Source organism: Schistocerca serialis, chromosome 9, assembly GCF_023864345.2.
Source record: "Schistocerca serialis cubense isolate TAMUIC-IGC-003099 chromosome 9, iqSchSeri2.2, whole genome shotgun sequence".
NCBI classification, from domain to species: Eukaryota; Metazoa; Arthropoda; class Insecta; order Orthoptera; family Acrididae; genus Schistocerca; species Schistocerca serialis.
The window spans coordinates 63,675,812-63,695,384 of NC_064646.1; the positions used below are offsets into that span (position 1 = coordinate 63,675,812).

Sequence of the window (19,573 nt, forward strand, 5' to 3'; positions counted from 1 at the left end):
AAACTGGTAACATATAAGAAGTTCATAAAATTAATTTCTACAATACATATGGCTGTTGGTAAATTATTGCATCAAGAAATTAACTGATCTGGGTCAACTGGACTTCCACTTTTGATACAGCAAACAAAATTCTACAATACATAAGGCTGTCGGTAAATTATTGCATCAAGAAATACATGCCAGCTGTTGTCCCACAATCCATAATGGATCAACAGAGATCAGTTAATGTGAAACTTTTGTGTTTTTGTTCAGCTTTTATTAATGTATTCTGTTAACTTATTTAATAATTTTTAAATGCTTTTACAGGTTTAAAATCATCATAGAAACGCTCTGCATTAATATTGCTGGTTATCTCATGAGAAGTACAAATTATTTAAAACATTGTTGATGTTCAATATAAAAAACAACACAAAAGCAACAAAAATGTATTTCTGGGGACTAACTGTCTTGATTACGGCAATATGTTACGATGCAGTTTCTCAGAAAGCAATATTCATGCAAATTTTCTATACTTTTTCTGGCGAGAACAACTTTAGGGTTAATTTTTGTATAATTGGACCTAATTACATTTCTTTTTTATACTAACAATATTAAACTCAGATGTGCCGGTTCATGTGCATTTAGTTCAGACCAAGGTTTTAAAATAGGCAGAAGGATCGAAAGCAAAGGCCACTCACACAGACCTTTACTTGCAAGCCACTAGTTGCCACCATCTGGCACAGACAATGGGTGTTTTGAAGACCTCGATTCACTGAGCCCATGTCATATCTGATACCAATAGTTTGCAAATGGAACTGGCGCACCTGCACATTGTGTTTCTGAAGAATGGGTATTCATCCCAGCAAGTGGAGAAAGTGCTGCAGTCCTGTAAGAGACAGAGCGAAGAAGAGGTGGTGGTGGTGGTGGTGGTTAGTGTTTAACGTCCCGTCGACAACGAGGTCATTAGAGACGGAGCGCAAGCTCAGGTTAGGGAAGGATTGGGAAGGAAATCGGCCGTGCCCTTTCAAAGGAACCATCCCGGCACTTGCCTGAAACGATTTAGGGAAATCACGGAAAACCTAAATCAGGATGGCCGGAGACGGGATTGAACCGTCGTCCTCCCGAATGCGAGTCCAGTGTGCTAACCACTGTGCCACCTCGCTCGGTGAAGAAGAAGAGGAAGAGGCCTTTAAAACAACTGTCTATTTACCATAATTGGTAATATCTCACTGCAAATAGGCAGAATACTAAGAAAATATAATGTGAAAGCAATCTTTTGCCCTCCTGCAAAAATTTCGTCACTGTTGGGGTCTGTGAGAGACGACCTATAGTAGTGCAAAGCAGGTGTTTACAGGATTCCTTGCGAATGCAGCAAATCTTATGTAGTGCAAATGACACATATTGTGCAGGATTTCATTGCAGAACATCAGTGACATACTCACTTCCTTCAGCCTTGTAAGTCTGCCATCACCGAATGCTGTACTTCCACTGGTCATGTAATGAATTACAGTGAGACCAAAATTGTGGCCCATACGTCTGTTCTGTTATTAATGAATCCATGGAAATACGACTGTCTGACAGTGAGTCTCTTATTAATTGAGACGGTGGTTTTCAATTGAATTCAGCATGGAATCCAACCATTGAAAAACTTCAAATCCTCCGTAGCCAGTGTAGTACTGTGATGGAACCGTGAGAAGACAATCGAAGTGATATCGATGCGGTGAGTTTTCACTAAAGAGGGTGTGTGGTGCAGCAGAATCTAACACGCTCAAGTAGTGCACATGCAATGCTAAGTGAATCCACCACGCATGTGCGGGCAGGGCTGTAAATACCAAAGCTCAGTGCGTTTTCGCCAGTATCACCTGACGATGGCCAGAAGACTCTGCGCCAAAATACTGTGGCAGGAAGTTACAAACATCTGGCAGTTGGCCTGAAATTTTGCGGAACAGTAATAATTTACTTTTTCTTTTAGATTTTCAGCAAATGTACGTTACATAGTACAAAAACAGATTTACGCATTACATTCACGTGCCCTTTGCAAGTTAACCTTTTCATAACATATGTAAATCACAAAAAATGTAAACATGTCAAAGGAATAACTACATACAAATATATTGAACATTTTTAACCTATTTATATTAGAAAAAAGTTCAATATCTTTTTAAATGTAGTTACTGGTTGACATGTTTATATTTTTGCAATGTGCACACAGATTGAAAATGTTGGTGAAGAGAAATCAAATCTACTGTGTTTATCCATGTTTGTCCAACATGAATTACCAAGACTGCAAGTCTCCACAACTGCAGACAGAACAAGTAAATTATTTTTGACAACTGCTTTATTTTAGTCACATTTATTTCATCATGAGACTAAAATATATTTACGTGGGTGAATAAAATACAAAGGGGATTTTATTCAAAAATCATTTATTGAAAAACAAAAGGCAGTTACAATTTATTCTTCCACACAGTTTCCAACTTTAGAAAAACATTTTTCTCAGTGACAAGGGAGAATGAAGCTTGTTTCTTCAGGAGCCAATTGTGCACAAATTCCTCCACGCCCTCATAATCTTCAAATCAATGCCTTCTAGAACTTCTTTCAGAGGTCCAAATAGAAATTGCATGGTGACAGGTCTAGGCTATAAGAAGGATTGTCAAGTTGAGTCCAGTGCATTTCCTGACGTTTGGAGACAGAGTTTCAGTATGGGGCCTGGCATTATCATGGAGGAGGGTGACCTGTCAAATCAGTTGGTCTCATCTTTTGTGGCGATATGCATCCCTCACCTCCTTCAACAGCTAGCAACAATACATAGCACTGAGCATGCGTTACTAATGGAAAAAAATCAATGAGCAAAATCTTTGCCAGTCAGGAAAGGGGGGGGGGGGGGGGCAAAAAATATAATAATAATAATAATAATAATAATAATAATAATGATTGAAAGAAAGTTGCCAGCTGACTCTTGGCTTTCACTGGGGCTCCCTCCCTTTTCCTCCACCCTGACTTGCTTGTATTTGGGTGTTTCATCGTAGGTAATGATCAGATTAATAAAATGAGAGACCTTTTTTCACAAACCTTGCTGTAAGCCACTGATAGACTTCCAAATGTCTCAACTTCTTCTTTTCGGTCAAAAGGCAAGGGACCTATCTGGAACACACTTAACGAAATTGTAGGTCATTTGTGATGATCGCTTGACAGCTCCCATAACTTATTCCGATCTGCTATGTGATTTTCGATACTCTTGCCTTTCAGTCACCTTAAAAAATGCCAGGAACAGCATGAATATTTTCGTCTGTAATGCTGGTCTGAGGACAGCAATTGTGTTGCCAAATTTTCCACATGGTCTCAACCTTCCTGGAACTCTTTAGGCCAGACAAAAACATGTGTCCTTGACAATGATCACTGAACTGTGCACTCAGCCTCCGGAAACTTTCCAAACTTTAACTCCTTCACACGACAGAAATTTTAAAATTATGCATAGTACAGAGGAGGGGTCCACCTTTTGCTCCTGCGTCATTAGCATTACTGATGAAGCTGTTATATGTATGTGATGGCCAGCTCCCCCCACTCCTAATAGCACCACACAACAATACTAGAAGTGTGGGTACAGTCCTACCACCTGTTGATGCTCAGGAACAAAAATCCCCTTTATATTTGATTCATCCTTGAATTTAAAAGGGCCAATGGGAACTACCACGTAAGAATAAAAACAGAATATGTTAAGCACCTGAAGATATGACTTCTTGTCTCAAAATACATTGTGCCTAAAATACATTGTGCCTTAAATAAAACCACTTGTTACTAAAGGCTGAAGTTCTTTCCTTTACATTTTATGAATACCACCTTTCATATTTTCTTTGGTAATGTTTGCAGTTTTGTCATACAAGAAAAACATAATGCCTATTATGTAACAAGCTGTGATGTGAATATGGTAATGGAAAGTCCTTAGTAGAATACAACTAATTTATGGATTAAAGGTAACCACTCACCAAAAAGCTGACATGCTGAGTCATTGATAGGCATAGAAACAAGACAGAACATAGTCAGCTTTTGGACGAGTCCTCATTCACAGTAACAGGGTACACTTATATCAATACAGCTATAGTGCCCAGCTGAATAAATTGTGCCAGCACTGCAGCTCCCTCACTACAAGCAAGCTGCAGTGTTAGTACAATATAATCTGTCAGAAAAATGTAGCCGTACAGGTGTATGTTTATTCTATAGATCTAAAGAAGTATTCGATTGAAAGCTAGCAACATTCTCAGTCTCATTTACGTGCTTGTCGACAACTCCACGCCTCAATTATTCAGTAAGTTGGGATGTCTTATAGCTTAACAGAGTGATTGCACCTTAGTATCTCCTTATATCTACAGAACAAAAACAAAATTTATAAATATTACATGCAAACATGTAGCAATCAAAACACATTATTTCATATTTACTGGCAGCCTACAACACACTCACTTTCATAGCCCCAAGCCTCAGCCGCGTAATTTCCTGTTCGGCTTCTGCAGCTTTCTGGCTGAGCAGCATTGCTTCTTCTTCAGCTACCCTAGACTTCTCCGCCAGCAGGTCTGCTGTTTCCTCTGAGCGTCTCTGGAAAGAATGTCAAAACATAGTTGGTTTCACTAACAAACGGCAATGATTTTCGTTTATATTTTGCTATATTCAGTGCAGCTTAGACTACAGCATCCACACAATTATGTAGCCACAGAAGCAGTACTAAATATTTACATAAATATGTGCAAATAACAGACCATGAAATCAAGGAAGACTTTATGACTTTCACTCATAATTATGCAAATATCAGTATATACAAAATATGGACTACTTGTGCATCTCACATATTTAACACGTCCATGAAGTATTTTATGGCTGCAACAAGGCTGGTAAATACAGGTAAATAACAGCAACACAAGTGATTTCTCAGATGAATGTTGCTAGAAGAGGAAAATATTTTGTGCGTAGAACTGCATCAGATAGTACTTTTTTTTAGCACCATATATCAACAAACAAAAAAGTAAGGGATGGACAAGCAGGTAAAATCCACATCCATATTTAGACTCCATGAGTTGACGTTATTTCTAAAGTGGGTTGGAGTCACTTACATACAATCACTGCTGATTTGCAGTCATGAACGTAGCACAGGAAAAAGACATACTTGTTTGTCTGTTTAGGTATTAGGATCAATAGAGATAGTTCTTCTCAATTGCTGCATGATATATCCATTGTGAAAATGATAAAGCTCTTTTGATGAAAATGAAAATTTATGACACTGAAGATGCCACTAACAATGGTTTTAGATTGTATTTAACACTTTGTAGACCAAGCTAGAGCACAGCTTAGGGTACAACCCTGTGTTAAAAAGACCACCCGAGTATAGATTGGGCCGCAATTTTCTTGACACACAAACTGTCTGTCACTCGAAAACTGGACTCATTGCATATGTGAACAATGTACAGAAGTCTCATTACCTGTCCCTTGACTGGTGCTGCCTTCTGTTGTTACTTTTTAGAATTATTCCAAAAGAAACATCAGCAAACATAACAGCTGCTGTCGCATCACACTGATTCAGTATTGTGGATGTATTCATTAGGTTTCGCAGTTCACTGTAATTCTGCTACAAATACATCATGTTTTTTAAATGAGCAAGAAAATTTTGATGATCCGGAGGAAGGCATTGCTCAATAATCCCCCCCCCCCCCCCCCCACCTCTTTTTAAGGATAGTTATACTTTCGTCATCATTATTTTAAAATTTGTAATCTATCAAAGAACTAAGTAGATCTTGAAGCTTTGTCTTTTTTTTAGCATGTGTTACTTTTGAAGATACATCTGTTAAACATGTGCCAGTAACACTTTAAATAATGGCATAAATGACCAGATTCCTAGGCCTGATATTCTTGTACGTGGCTGGTCACACAAAGTGTTAACTAATATGAAGCAGCAAGTGGTGTTATATCACTTTATCAGTTGCATAAAAGAATACCTTCCAAGGTAAGGAAGATTCCAGTCCTTGTAACACATACGGAGTATCTGAGCATTACTAAATCTTCAATTCTGTGAAACAAATCTCTTCTACTGGAAGCTATGAACCAAAACAAGAGAAAAGAATTCAAATAAACATGGGCTTTTAAATATTATACAGAAATGTGCAACATGATTAGACATGATGCATATCCTCCAACCTATTTAAGGAAATAGGCATATTTACAACTGTCCGTCAACATAACAGCAATGTGAAAAGTTGCCAGACACAGAGTTTAATAAAAATTGTTTTTGTTGTGCTGAACAAAGTCAGTCAAGAGTCAACTTGATCTGCAGAACAGTTTTCATTTATACAGCCTTTTCAAATACCATAGTCATGTTGTGTGCGTGTTTTGGTCAAATTGACAAAGTGATGCCTTGAACATAATAAGGTGATTCTTTTGCCCAGTAAAGCAAATTCATCTGTAATGGATGTAGGTTTACAAGATGACTCCTACTTCATTTTCAACAGTGAAAAAATATATGACTGAATTAGAATATGACTGTATTTCTCCTCAAGATGATCCACATGAAGGACATACCAAAATTACAACTACATAAAAAAGTCAGGAATCTGTGCAATATGGTACTAGTTAACCAGCAGTTAAAATGTGTGAAATAGCTGACATCATAGACCCACTAGAAGAGAGAACATGATGTATCTTATATGAAGAATTAACAGTGGAAACCTTTTATGCATGATTGGTGATCCATTTGTTGAAAGCTGTCTGAAAGCAAACATAACATGCACATCCTGAAAGTCTTAAAAAGAATGCAACTGATTTTCTGTGTCAGTCTGTTACTACAACTGAGATGTGGACCCACCACTCCATGCCAGGAATGCATGAGTAATCAAAGCAGCGACTGGAAGCGCATGGCCTTGAACAGTTTTTACAGGAACTCAAAATAAATATTTATTATTGATTATCTGGAAGATACTTTTGTGTTGGAAGATGGAAATCTCAGCAGATTGTGTGTGCAACAGAAAACAGTATTCGCAAGCTTTCAAGTATGACTCCTTTTCTAGTAGAAAGTACACACATTTACATGCACTGCCATGGTTGTGGCGACACAACAATTTATTGATTATTTATTATTGAGAGCAGTTCCCTCAGCTGATGGAAGCAAAGAGGGGGGTAGGGAAAGGCACAAAAGGCAAGGAGGATGTAGCAGGATAGTACGAGGCAGCACGAGTGGGAAAGACAGATGACTCTTTGGTTGTACAACAAGACAGAAGAGATTCTGAAGTGCTGGAGATATAGAGGGAGAACGAAGGGAGAGGGGGAGAAGGGAAGAAGGTGTAGATGGAGAAGGAGAAAGGGAGAAGGTGAGAAGGATAAAGGGAGGGGAGGGGGGGGGAGAGGGAGAGAGGGAGCGAGGGAGCGAGGGAGGGAGAGAGGGAGCGAGGGGGAGAGGGAGAGAGGGAGAGGGAGAGGGGGAGAGGGAGAGGGAGAGGGAGAGAGATGCATGAAGGGAGGAAGAGTGGTGGGAGAAGGCAGAGCACACTCTGGATTGGGAAGTAGTGGTGTGGACAGAAGAGAAAATGAAAAAGATAAGGTGAGGCAGTGAGAAAAAGGTTAGCAGAGGTTAAGGCCAGGCGGACTGTGAGAATGCAGGTTGTGCGGAAGAGAGAAGTTCCATCTACGTTGTTCAGAGAAACCTGTTGCTGGATGGGAGTATATAAATAGCATGCAAAGAGAAGCAGCTCTGGAAGTCATTTGTGCTGTGGTGTGCACTGTGTTTGGCAACTGGATGGTCAAGTATGCAGTTCACCACAGCATGGCAGTAGCCATTCATGAGAGTAGGTAGTTGATAACCTGTAATGTTGACACAGAATGCTGCATGGGAATTGCAGCAAAGCTGATATAAAATGTTGCTGCTTTCTCACATACTCCTGCATTTTATAGGGTAGGAACCTATGAGTGGGATGCAGTAGGAGATGGTGGGTCGGTGCACAAGGCAAGTTTTGCACCAGGTTTGCCAACAAGGAAATGAACCATGGGCTGTAGGATTGGGAGAATGGGAACAGGGATGGACAAAATATTCTGTAAGTTGGGTGGGCAGCAGAACACAATTTCGAGAGCTGTCCCAAATTCTATGTCAAGAAGTCTCCTCCAAATGGCCTCACCACCTGTAGTTGCCACATCTGCAGTGGAAAGCAGGAGTTATTTAAATATACTGAACCCCTTACCAGAGCCTCTACTGACAGAGAACATCCTATCAATATCATCCATAAGTGGATTTCCCATGCCACCTCCCCCTCTTACATTAGTAAACCCCTTAATTAGCCACTGAGCAGCACTCCTCTTTTCAGTCAGTGCAGTATCGATGTGGTCTTCGTCAAAACACCCGACACACGGCTCACAGCTACACAGGAGAACATTTGGACCTCCCACCACCAAGCCATCAGAAGGTCACTCTTCTGTCGCCTGCTGTCTCTGACCAGGGGTAAATACATGCCACCAGAGGATGCCGAATTAAAGGGACCCCACTGCCTGCAATTCTGATTGGGCAGCCCATCTTTTTAGGCAGCCACACTCAGAGCTTTGTTTAGACTCAGTGAATCCTTGAGCTTATATCAACCTTAGTATGGAAGATTGCTGTGAGGGAATTACACCGATGTATCACAATGCTTCTAAGCATTGCTACGTGTCAGTAACTTATCGGGTTGTATCAGCATTCAAGACCATTATATATGTGGTGTATGTACTTTCAGGCATGTACAAAAGAAGAGACACCACTTTGATCCTGCATCCATCATAAATCAAGACACAAAGCAATGAATGACATTTAACTGCATAGACTGATTTACATCAGTGGGGAAAGTTGAAGAAGTGTACCGGACCAGGGTTCAAACCTGGGTCTCCAGCTTATCAGGTAGATGCTCTGACCACTAAGCCATCCGAACATAATGGTCATCACAACTTCACGGACTACCCTAGCATGACTCCTGTCAGACCCAAATTCTCAACTTAGTAGTGCCCCTGCCGGTTATCCTCATTACTCATGGTGTTTCGCAGATTCCTGTAAGAGTTTGAGTGTGGTGTGCATCTGTACTGAAGTTTTTTTTTTTTTTTTTTTTTTGTGGTTTTAGGGCGCACAACTTCAATGGTCATTAGCGCCCAGACTACGTTAGGAATGCACCGCGAGGCACAAGTTTAAAACAGCAACTAAAAGGGAAAACACGCTAAAAGATTGACAGGCATAGGATTAAAAAAACAGCATAATCAAATGTCCTTAGACAGATTTGTCAAGTTGATAAAATGAAGAACGCGAGCAGCTGCTCCTGGGTCATCCGCTAAAATGGCATCGAGAATACATGGCAGGCCAAGATCAAGATGCAGTGTAGTAAAATCCGGACAGGACGTTAAAATGTGGCGGACCGTCAGCAATTGCCCACATGGGCAGAACAGCGCCGGCGCAGCCGTCAGCAGATGGCGATGGCTGAAACGGCAGTGTCCAATCCGTAACCGGGCCGAAACTACCTCCTCCCACCGAGAAGGGCGTGAGGAGGACGTCCAAGCTGTGGGAAGAGGTTTCAAGGCCCGAAGCTTGTTGTCCGTAAGTGCAGCCCAATCGGCATGCCACAGCGATAAAATGCGCCGACAAATGACCCTGCTACAATCTGATGAAGGGACACAACAAGAAGCCGTCTGAGGCTGGAGGACCGCAGCCTTGGCTGCGGCATCTGCAGCTTCGTTCCCAGGGATACCGACATGGCCAGGAACCCACATAAAGCTAACCGGAGAACCGTCGTCCACCAGCTGCTGAAGAGAGCGTTGGATCCGGTGCACAAAAGGGTGAACCGGATACGGATCACTGAGGCTCTAGTGCTCAGGGAATCGGAGCAGATGAAATAAGCAGAATGTCGGTGGCGGCAGATATAAAGAACAGTCTGGTAGAGGGCAAAGAGCTCAGCTGTGAAGACCGAACAATGGCCATGGAGCCGGTATTTGAAACTTTGTGCCCCGACAATAAAAGAACACCCGACCCCGTCATTGGTCTTAGAGCCATCTGTATAAATGAAGGTCATATTAATGAACTTCGAACGAAGTTCAACAAAACGGGAGTGGTGTACCGAACCGGGGGTGACCTCCTTTGGGAGCGAGCTGAGGTCAAGGTGAACACGAACCTGAGCCTGGAGCCAAGGTGGCGTGTGGCTCTCGCCCACTCTAAAGGTTGCAGGGAGTGAAAAATCAAGGTGTTGAAGGAGGCAACGAAAGCGAACTCCAGGGGGTAGCAGGGCAGAGACATACAACCCGTATTGACGATCGAGAGAGTCGTCAAAAAAGGAACGATAAGACGGGTGGTCGGGCATTGACAGTAGCCGACAGGCATACCGACAAAGCAGTATATCGCGCTGGTAGGTCCGTGGCAATTCACCGGCTTCAGCATGAAGACTCTAGACGGGACTAGTATAAAACGCTCCGATCGCAAGATGTAAACCCCGATGTTGTATGGAGTTGAGGCGGCGTAAGATGAACGGCCGTGCAGAGGAGTATACGAAGCTCCCATAATCCAGCTTTGAGCAGACGATCGACCGATATAGGCAAAGTAGGACGGTTCGATCTGCTCCCCACGACATACCACTGAGAACACGGAGGACATTTAGAGAACGGGTACAACGGGCAGCCAAATAAGACACATGTGGAGACCAGCTAAGTTTCCTGTCAAATGTAAGACCTAAAAATTTTGTTGTCTAAGGTCAGTGGGAGAAACTCTTTGTAGTGCCAGAAGTTAATACAGACCGTCTTCTCGGCAGAAAAACGGAAGCCATTGGCGACACTCCAGGAGTAAAGGTGGTCAAGAGAACGCTGAAGACAGCGCTCCAGGAAACATGTACGCTGCGCGCTGCAATAGATGGTAAAATCGTCCACGAAAAGGGAGCCTGATACATCAGCTGGGAGGCAATCCATTATTGGATTGATCGCTATGGCGAAGAGAGCGACGCTCAAAACTGAGCCCTGTGGCACCCCCTTCTCCTGGTGAAAGGTGTCTGACAGGACAGAACCCACACGTACCCTGAGCTGTCGATCCATTAAAAAGGAACGAATAAAAAGAGGGAGGCGACTACGAAGGCCCCATGTATCCATGGTGCAGAGAATGCCCGCCTTCCAACAGGTGTCGTAAGCCTTCTCCAAATCAAAGAACACAGCCGCGGTCGGGCGCTTCCGCAAGAAGTTATTCATAATGAAGGTCGACAAGGTAACCAGACGGTCAACAGCAGAGCAGCGCCTACGAAATCCACATTGTACATTGGTAAGTAGGCGTCGAGATTCGAGCAGCCAAACCAAACGAGAGTTAACCATTCGCTCCATCACCTTACAGACACAGCTGGTGAGCGAGATGGGTCGATAACTGGAAGGCAAGTGCTTGTCCTTCCCCGGCTTAGGAATCGGTACAACAACAGACTCGCGCCAGCATGTGGGAACATGTCCCTCAATCCAGATGCGATTATAAGTACGCAGAAGGAAACCTTTACCTGCAGGAGAAAGGTTCTTCAGCATCTGAATATGAATAGAATCAGGCCCTGGAGCGGAGGACCGTGACCGGGCAAGTGCATTTTCGAGTTCCCACATAGTGAAAGAGGCATTATTACTTTCACGATTTGAGGAGCGGAAGTTAGGTGGCCTAGCCTCCTCTGCCTGTTTTCGGGGGAGGAAGGCAGGGTGGTAATGAGCGGAGCTCGAAATCTCTGCGAAAAAGCAGCCGAAGGCATTGGAGACATCCTCAGAGGCCACAAGGACGTCATTCGCGACCGTCAAGCCAGAAACTGGTGAGTGGACCTTAGTGCCAGATAGCCAGCGCAGGCTAACCCAGACAACAGAAGAAGGAGTAAAACTGTTGAAGGTGCTTGTGAAAGCAGCCTAGCTGGCTTTCTTGCTTTCTTTAATAATATGACGGCACTGCGCACGTAATCGTTTATAAGTGATACAATTCGCCACTGTAGGGTGGTGTTTAAAGATGCGTAAAGCACATCGACGAGCACGTAAAGCGTCTCTACACGCTGTGGTCCACCAGGGGACCGGTACGTGACGTGGAGAAGAAGTAGTGTGAGGGATGGAATATTCAGCAGCAGTGAGAATGAGCCCCCATTCTGCTTTGGAGATGTTCCAACTAGTTGAGCACGGAGAGGGGATATGATGCAGGAGATGAATGACACACGGGAAGTGGTCGCTCGAATATGTATCAGAAAGGGCATACCACTCAAACCGGCGTGCAAGTTGGGTAGTACATATAGAGAGGTCTAAATGGGAATAGGTGTGAGATGTGTCCGAAAGAAAAGTAGGGGCGCCAGTATTGAGGCAGACAAGATTGAGCTGGTTGAAAAGGTCTGCTAACAGGGAGCCCCTCGGGCAGGATGCTGGAGAGCCCCAAAGGGGATGGTGGGCATTGAAGTTCCCAGTTAACAAAAATGGTGCAGGTAGCTGAGCAATAATTTGCATCATGTCTGCCCTGGTAACGGCAGACGACGATGGAGTGTAAACGGTACAAATGGAAAATGTAAAAGTGGGGATAATTCGGACGGCAACTGCCTGCAGGCCGGTGTGCAATGTGATGGGATCATAGTAAATATCATCCCAGACCAGCAACATAACCCCTCCATGAGCCGGAATACCTACCACAGGGGGTAGGTCAAAACGCACAGAGGTGTAGTGTGCCAAGGCAATGTGATCGCATCGGCGTAGCTTCGTTTCCTGGAGGGCGGACAGTGTAAGCGGAGCAGCAACTTCAAGTCCACTCGGTTGGAGCGAATGCCATCTCGTTAAGATGGCCGGGAGGAGGAGCTTCATCCGCCGGTGGACGGCCAGATGTTCGGCTACCAGCGGTGTGGCCAGGCGAATCGGATGACGGCCTGGGACGACAACTGCTGGGTGGCGCAGGAGAAGAAATGCGCCGTGGCGGAGAAGGAGAACTGTGCTTCCTATGAGCCTTCTTGGAAGGTCGTTTAGTGGAAGTACTGGTCGACGGCTGGGAGTTCGAGGTACGTAGGAAGTCTGCACGGGACGGTTCCTTCTTGAAGGCCCGTGCATCTCACTTCTGGGTCTTCGTCCTGGCAGAAGCTGATGAAGGGGCTTGTGTCTGTGGGGTGACAGGAGGAAGAGGAGACATCGACCGCGCAATCTTAGCACTGGCCGAACGGACGACCGTGGTGCTGAAGGTCAGATCGCATGTCTGTGTCGCCACCTCCCTGGTAGTCCGAGGAGAGGCGAGGACAGTGCTGTATTTTCCCGCTGGGAGCAGCGTGGGCTTCCTACTAGCAAATAGCTTGCGAACAGCCGAGGTGGACACTTTCTCTTTGACCCGAATTTCTTGGATACAGCGTTCTTCCTTGTAGATGGGACAGTCGCGGGAGGACGCTGCATGGTCACCCTGACAGTTCACACAACGAGGAGACGGAGGTGGACAGTCACCCTCATGGGCATCCCTGCCACAAGTGACACATTTAGCCGCATTGAACAAGACTGGCGAGTGTGATTAAAATGCTGACACTGGTAGCAGCGCGTAGATGTCGGGACATAGGGGCGAACAGAAATAACCTCGTAGCCCGCTTTGATACGCGACGGCAGCTGAACACTATCAAAGGTCAAGAAAAGTGTCCGGGTCGGTACAAGGTCATTGTTGACCTTTTTCATGACCCTATGGACAGTCGTCACGCCCTGCTCAGCGAGGAAAGACTGAATCTCCTCGTCAGTCAATCCGTCGAGTGATCGAGTATATACCACACCACGAGACGAATTCAAAGTGCGGTGATCCACCACCCGGACAGGGAACGTGTACTGGAGTGTGGCCCGAAGCAGTTTTTGTGCCTGAAAGGTGCTCTCAGTTTCTAGTAACAAGGTACCATTACGCAACCTGGTAAAAGACTTGACAGATCCGGCTACGGCATCTACGCCCTTCTGAATAATGAAAGGGTTGACAGAGGAAAAATCCTTGCCGCCCTCAGATCGAGAAACTACGAGGAACTGTGGGGCAGGCGATAGTACTTTTGTCACTGGTGGCTGGTCAAGTTTCCGTTTATGGGCAGAAGTCGAGAGGGAATAAGAAGAGAAATCCATTGCGGAGGAATCCCCCATGATTGCCAGCGTCTCCGATGGCGCGCTCCTTCCGTGTGGGGACCCTCTCAGAGGGCACTCCCGCTTTAGGTGAATGTTTACACCTCAGGTCACACCTCCCGAGTAACAGACGGAGGGACCAATCGGCATGGTCAGAAGGTATCAGCTCAGGCAATCACCCCTCCCTGGGCCTGGCCTTTACCAGGGAGTATGTATGTGCCTTACTTGTCTACCCAGGGCGGGGAATTACGCGTTACCCCGTCACCAGCTACGCGTGCGAACGCGTGGGTCGGCCTTCAGGCGCGCACAAGGAGGAAGGAAGAAGAGGAAAAAGAAGAGAGAGAGAGGGAGAGAGAGGACAGACTGTCTCAAACGCCGAGGTGGAGACCAGAGAAGGCAAGGAGAAGAAGGCAAGGAGAAGAAGGCAAGGAGAAGAAGGCAAGGAGAAGAAGGCAAGGAGAAGAAGGCAAGGGAAAGAGTAAGGAAGACAGTGAGATGGAGAAGAACAAAGTAAGGAACCAACCAAAGGAAGGAAGAAACGAGAAGAAATGAAAAACCAAAATGACCGCAAATATGGGTCGTGGAACTGTCCGTCTCCGGACGCAGGCGCTAACTACCCCCTTGAGGGGGGAGGGACTCCTTTTAGTCGCCTCTTACGACAGGCAGGAATACCTCGGGCCTATTCTAATCCCCGGACCCGCAGGGGGATGCACTGAAGGTATCACAGGCCAGTCTCATTTTAATTATATATGGGGGAATCAGCAAAATGCTGCAAATAATGAGGATAACGGGCAGGGGCACTATGTCAGTAGTGTGGGGATAAGTTGACAAACTGACAGAAGGCACGGTAGTGTAGTCTGTGAAGTTGCGTCCTGATGGCTTAGTGGTCAGATCATCTGTCTGGTAGCAGAAGACCTGGGTTCGAATCCAGATCCACCACAAATCTTCAACATTCCTCATTGATGTAAATCAGTGACTACTATGGAGCTAAATGTAGTTCATTCCTTTGTGCCATGATTCAAGACTATTTGTTTCTATCAAGAATATTACTCTCAGTACCACAGAAGGACCTACAGCATTTCAAAGTTATGTACATAGGTTGGAACTTAAATAGTGGCAATACTGCTGTGGAGACACTATGCGATGGAAGCTACTATTGTCGCTGATAGCACATGTTGTTGACATACCAACCCTACCTCCGAGCAAATGGACTCGCCCATCCCATGTCACCAGTGTGCACACAATCAAGGGAAAAACAGTCACTTGTGAGTGAGCAGTCTAATGTAACAGTGTCACTATGTTTTCGAAACAGGAAAAATGGAGTTGGATCAAGATTGACTTCGCCAGAGGTCATACAGCATAACAGTGTCATCAAGGTCTTCAAGAGGCATGCAGGGAATCGGCATTGCCATACAGAACAGTGGCACGTTGGGTAAAAGCCTTCAATGAAGGTCGGCAGACTGTGGCAGACATGCATCGGACAGGTTGTCCTAGCATCTCTGAAGAAGTAGTGCATGCTGTTGCCGCATTAGTGGACAGTGGTCGACGTCATATGATTCGTAAGCTCGCCCATGGAACCAGATTAGCACATATGACTGTGCTTTGCATCCTGAAGGAACAACTGGGCACGCGAAAAATTGCACCACGATGGGTTCCAGATGACTTCACGAAAACGCAGAAATGGATGCATTACAAGGCTGCTCAGACCCACTTGGAGTGCTATGAGCATTAAGGAGATGCTTTCTTACAATGTATCATAGCACTGGATGAGATATGGACCACATAATATGAGCCAAAACTGAAATGCCAATCCAACGAATGGCATCATTATGGGTTGCTGCGAAAGTGGAAAGTGCATCAGAGCCCCAGTATGGTGAAAGTTATGGTGATTCTCGTGTACGACTGATGGTGTTATCCTAACGCATTACGTTCCTCCACGGCAGACCGTCAATGCACAGTATTACTGTTCATCTTTGGAGCATCACCTACGACCAGCTTTGCGAAAGAAGTAGCAACCCTTTCTGCGCAACCCACCCACCATTTTCCACGAGAATGCACGGGCACATACAACGCAAGCTGTGGCTGCTCTGTTTGGTCGATGAGACTGGGAAGTACTGAAGCATCCACCACACTCCCAGACTTAAGTCCTTGTGACTCTGATTTGATTCTGAATACGAAGGAACCACTTCGTGGCATTCGCTTCAGAGCTGTTCCAGAGATTTGACAGGCAGTAGACCGCTCCATTCGCACCATCAACAGAACAGGCTCTGCTAATGGTATACTATGCCTTCCACATCGCTGGCAACGGGTTCTCCACAACACTGGTGACTACTTTGACAGACAGTAACAGGTGCAAGCATGTAACTCTCTTGTATCGGTGTGAATAAATAGTTGCCACTATTTAAGTTCCAACCCTCGTATATCTCAATCATTAAGTGTAAATATTGTAAATAAAATATTAATGCTTTACCTTTTTGCAGATGTCTGGCTGTCTTTATTGGCCACCTCAACTAAATCAACACTTCACCCAGTATCATCCTGGGCTTCAAACATTCAACTACAGCCTCCACCAGGGCTTCAACAATCTCACTGTGCCCTAAGATGAGGGATATCATACCCAAAATCCTGCCCACAACACCCAAAGTAGTGTTCCACTGCCCACCCACACTACAGAATAACCTTGTCCATCCCTGTTGCAATCCTCCTCCCAACTCTGGACCCTTATGGATCATTCTCTTGTCGATAACCCCACGTGCAAGACTGGTTCCATCCAACCACCACCTCCTACCAAAGCACACTGACATGTTCCTATCATATAAAAGGCACGGCCATGAAAGAAAACAACCATGTTATATAGCAGCTACGCTTAATTACAGTGCAGTATTTTATGTGGTTATGTGGACATTACAAGTAACCAACTGTCTACTCACATGAATGACCACCATCAAACTTGACCATCCTGTTCTTGAACATGCTGCACACCACAACACAAATGACTTCAACAGTTGCTTCACTTCACTTACTCCCTTCCAGCACAAGTTTCTCTGAACCACGCAGGTGACAATTGTCTCCCCTGCATTCTTGTTAATCCCCTGGCCTAAACCTCTGCTAAGCTGTTTCCCATTATCTCACCCTACCTTTTTTGTTTTCTCTTTTGTTTTTGTCCACATTACTCATTCCACATCCAAATCGTTTACTGCCTTCTCCCACCAACTTTTCCCCTCTTCCTCTCCCCTGCAGGGTCGGTCTCTCTCTCTCTCTCTCTCTCTCTCTCTCTCTCTCTCTCTCTCTCTCTCTCTCTCTCTCCCCCCCCCCCCCCCCCACCTTCACCCTCCCCCCCCCCCCCTGAATCTCTCTCTACCCCTGTACCCCTCCCCTCAAAAGTCCTTTGGTCATGTTGTGCAGCCGCTAGCACTGATTTGTCTGTCTTTCCCACTCCTGCCTCACACTACCCCACCCCCTTTGCCTTGTGTGTCCTTCCTTACTCCTTACTAACACCCATCAGCCTAGGTAAGTGCTCTCAGTAATTGATAATCAATAATGAGTGTTGCCACAGCTGTGGTACTGTGTGTTTGTGTGCATAAATGTGTGTAATTTCAACTAGAAAAAGAGCCAGAGCTTGAAAGCTAGTGAACACTCTTCCTGTTAGTCCTTCTATGTGCCACACATTATTCAGCTGTATGTGAGTTGTTGGCATTCCCTTGTTTTACAAATGACAGAACAAGGAGATTGTTAACAGTTGTGAAGGCTGCCCCTATTCAAAACTTGAATGGCAACCATATACTAAAAGTGGAAACCTTGTCAAACACTGCAGTTGCAAGGTGAGACTGCAAAGAAAACAGAAGAGAAAGAGCTAGGAGTTAAATAATGTGGAAAAGCTGAATGCATATGTACAAATAACAGGGGATAATTTAGTTACCAGAACCACAAGAAATGGTGAAGAAGAGTGAAATGAGTTTCGGGAAGCCTTTGTTGCAGAAGCAACAAAGACCTTTGAGAAGACAACCATGAGAGTAGAGAGCAAGAAACAACAAGGTGGAACAAAAGGATGAAAGATGAAATACATCTGAGAAGTCTCCTTCTCAGATGTATTTCATGAGGAGACTTCTCAGATGTATTTCATCCTTCACCCTTTTGTGACAATTTGAAGCATAAACTAGAGGACCCTATGAATGAAGAATGGACCAAAAAACTGACCCAAGAGTACAAGCAATGAAAACTAATTATGAAACGAGTAGTAGCTCCCTCACCGTCACCCCTCTCCCCAACCACACACACACATATATATGTGAGAGCGAGAGAGAGAGAGAGAGAACAACTGATGTCTCCGGGTGCAGTGGCACCACAATACTCGAAAGATGACAGTGGACCTATGTGAATGAGTTTTCCTTGTATGAGTGTACGTGAATTTGTCTCCCATATGATGAAAGACTTCGTCTGAAAGCTGATATTATCCAAGAATAGACTTTTAAATGTGCATGGCTGCTGCTCAATATCTCATCCATGTGATGTGCAGCAATCTATCCAATTCATGCTAGTACTAAGGAATTCAGTTTTTTTTAAATTTCAGTGATTTTGTTCAAGTAGTATAATTGCACTCACTCCATAGGATGCACCTTGAAAGACATTATGCGACACTCACAAGAGCCTCATTGGCGAGCCGTATCTCCTCTTGGTACTGCACCAGCCTTTGTTCCATGGCAGCGCGTTCCCTCTCTGCTGCCTCCCTCAACTGCTTCTCTCGGGCAAGTTTGTTTCGTTCAATCTGTCGCCTGTTGGTACAATTTATTATTTAAATTAGGGGCAAATGACAAATAATGGTAAATATTAACTACAAGACTGAAAATCTATTCTAAATGAAAACAAAAAAATAATATTTTGGATGAGAAATGAGCTTCTCCTAATCAACTAACGAAATCAGACCTACCTGAATGAGGCATGTGCACGCCCATGGATTTCCCCCCCCCCCCCCCCTTCCTCTCTCTCTCTCTCTCTCTCTCTCTCTCTCTCTCTCTCTCTCTCACACACACACACACACACACACACACACACACACACACACAGAGGAGGGAGAGGGGGGGCTTGTTAAATCTATAACTTCTAGAACTTTTAAAAATCATTTAACTGGAATAGAAATTTAAAGGGAAAAAAAAGGAAAAATCCTGGTTCTATATGTGGAATAATAATTTTTTTCATGTTTTCAGCTGCAACAAGTTGTTCAATTCCCACAAGCTTGCCAAGTGGTAACTGACTACCTTGTTGTCAAAGGAATGGCTATACAAGGACCAGGCTATTAACGAAAGCAGCAGTCTGTTGCCACCTGGCAATGATCAAGGAGGACTCATGTCACAAGCTTGTTGAAATTTAAGCGCTTGACAATCCTGGAAGTCTAATAAGATTTTACTATGAAACATGAAGGGTAGATGTTCAGGTGCTGAAGGGGAACCTGTGATATTCTGAGCTCTGAACAGTGAGTGACACATGTACAGGAAATGAATATGAAATAACAATCAAG

At 44.5% G+C, this 19,573-nt stretch overlaps 1 protein-coding gene and 1 non-coding gene across 2 annotated transcripts in view; both read right to left on the reverse strand.

Annotated features, from left to right (window-relative positions):
• The window catches only part of LOC126418501 (merlin), a 176,364-nt gene that overhangs the window by 78,854 nt on the left and 77,937 nt on the right, over positions 1 to 19,573 (reverse strand). Inside the window, exons 7-8 of the mRNA XM_050085289.1 lie at positions 18,701 to 18,830; positions 4,441 to 4,572 (exon numbers count right to left, since the gene is read on the reverse strand). Of these exons, the coding sequence (XP_049941246.1) occupies positions 4,441 to 4,572; positions 18,701 to 18,830 (262 nt within the window). The remainder of the gene's footprint in view (positions 1 to 4,440; positions 4,573 to 18,700; positions 18,831 to 19,573) is intronic.
• On the reverse strand, positions 8,837 to 8,909 carry Trnai-gau (transfer RNA isoleucine (anticodon GAU)). The gene has a single exon. It is a non-coding gene; the product is annotated as a tRNA-Ile (tRNA).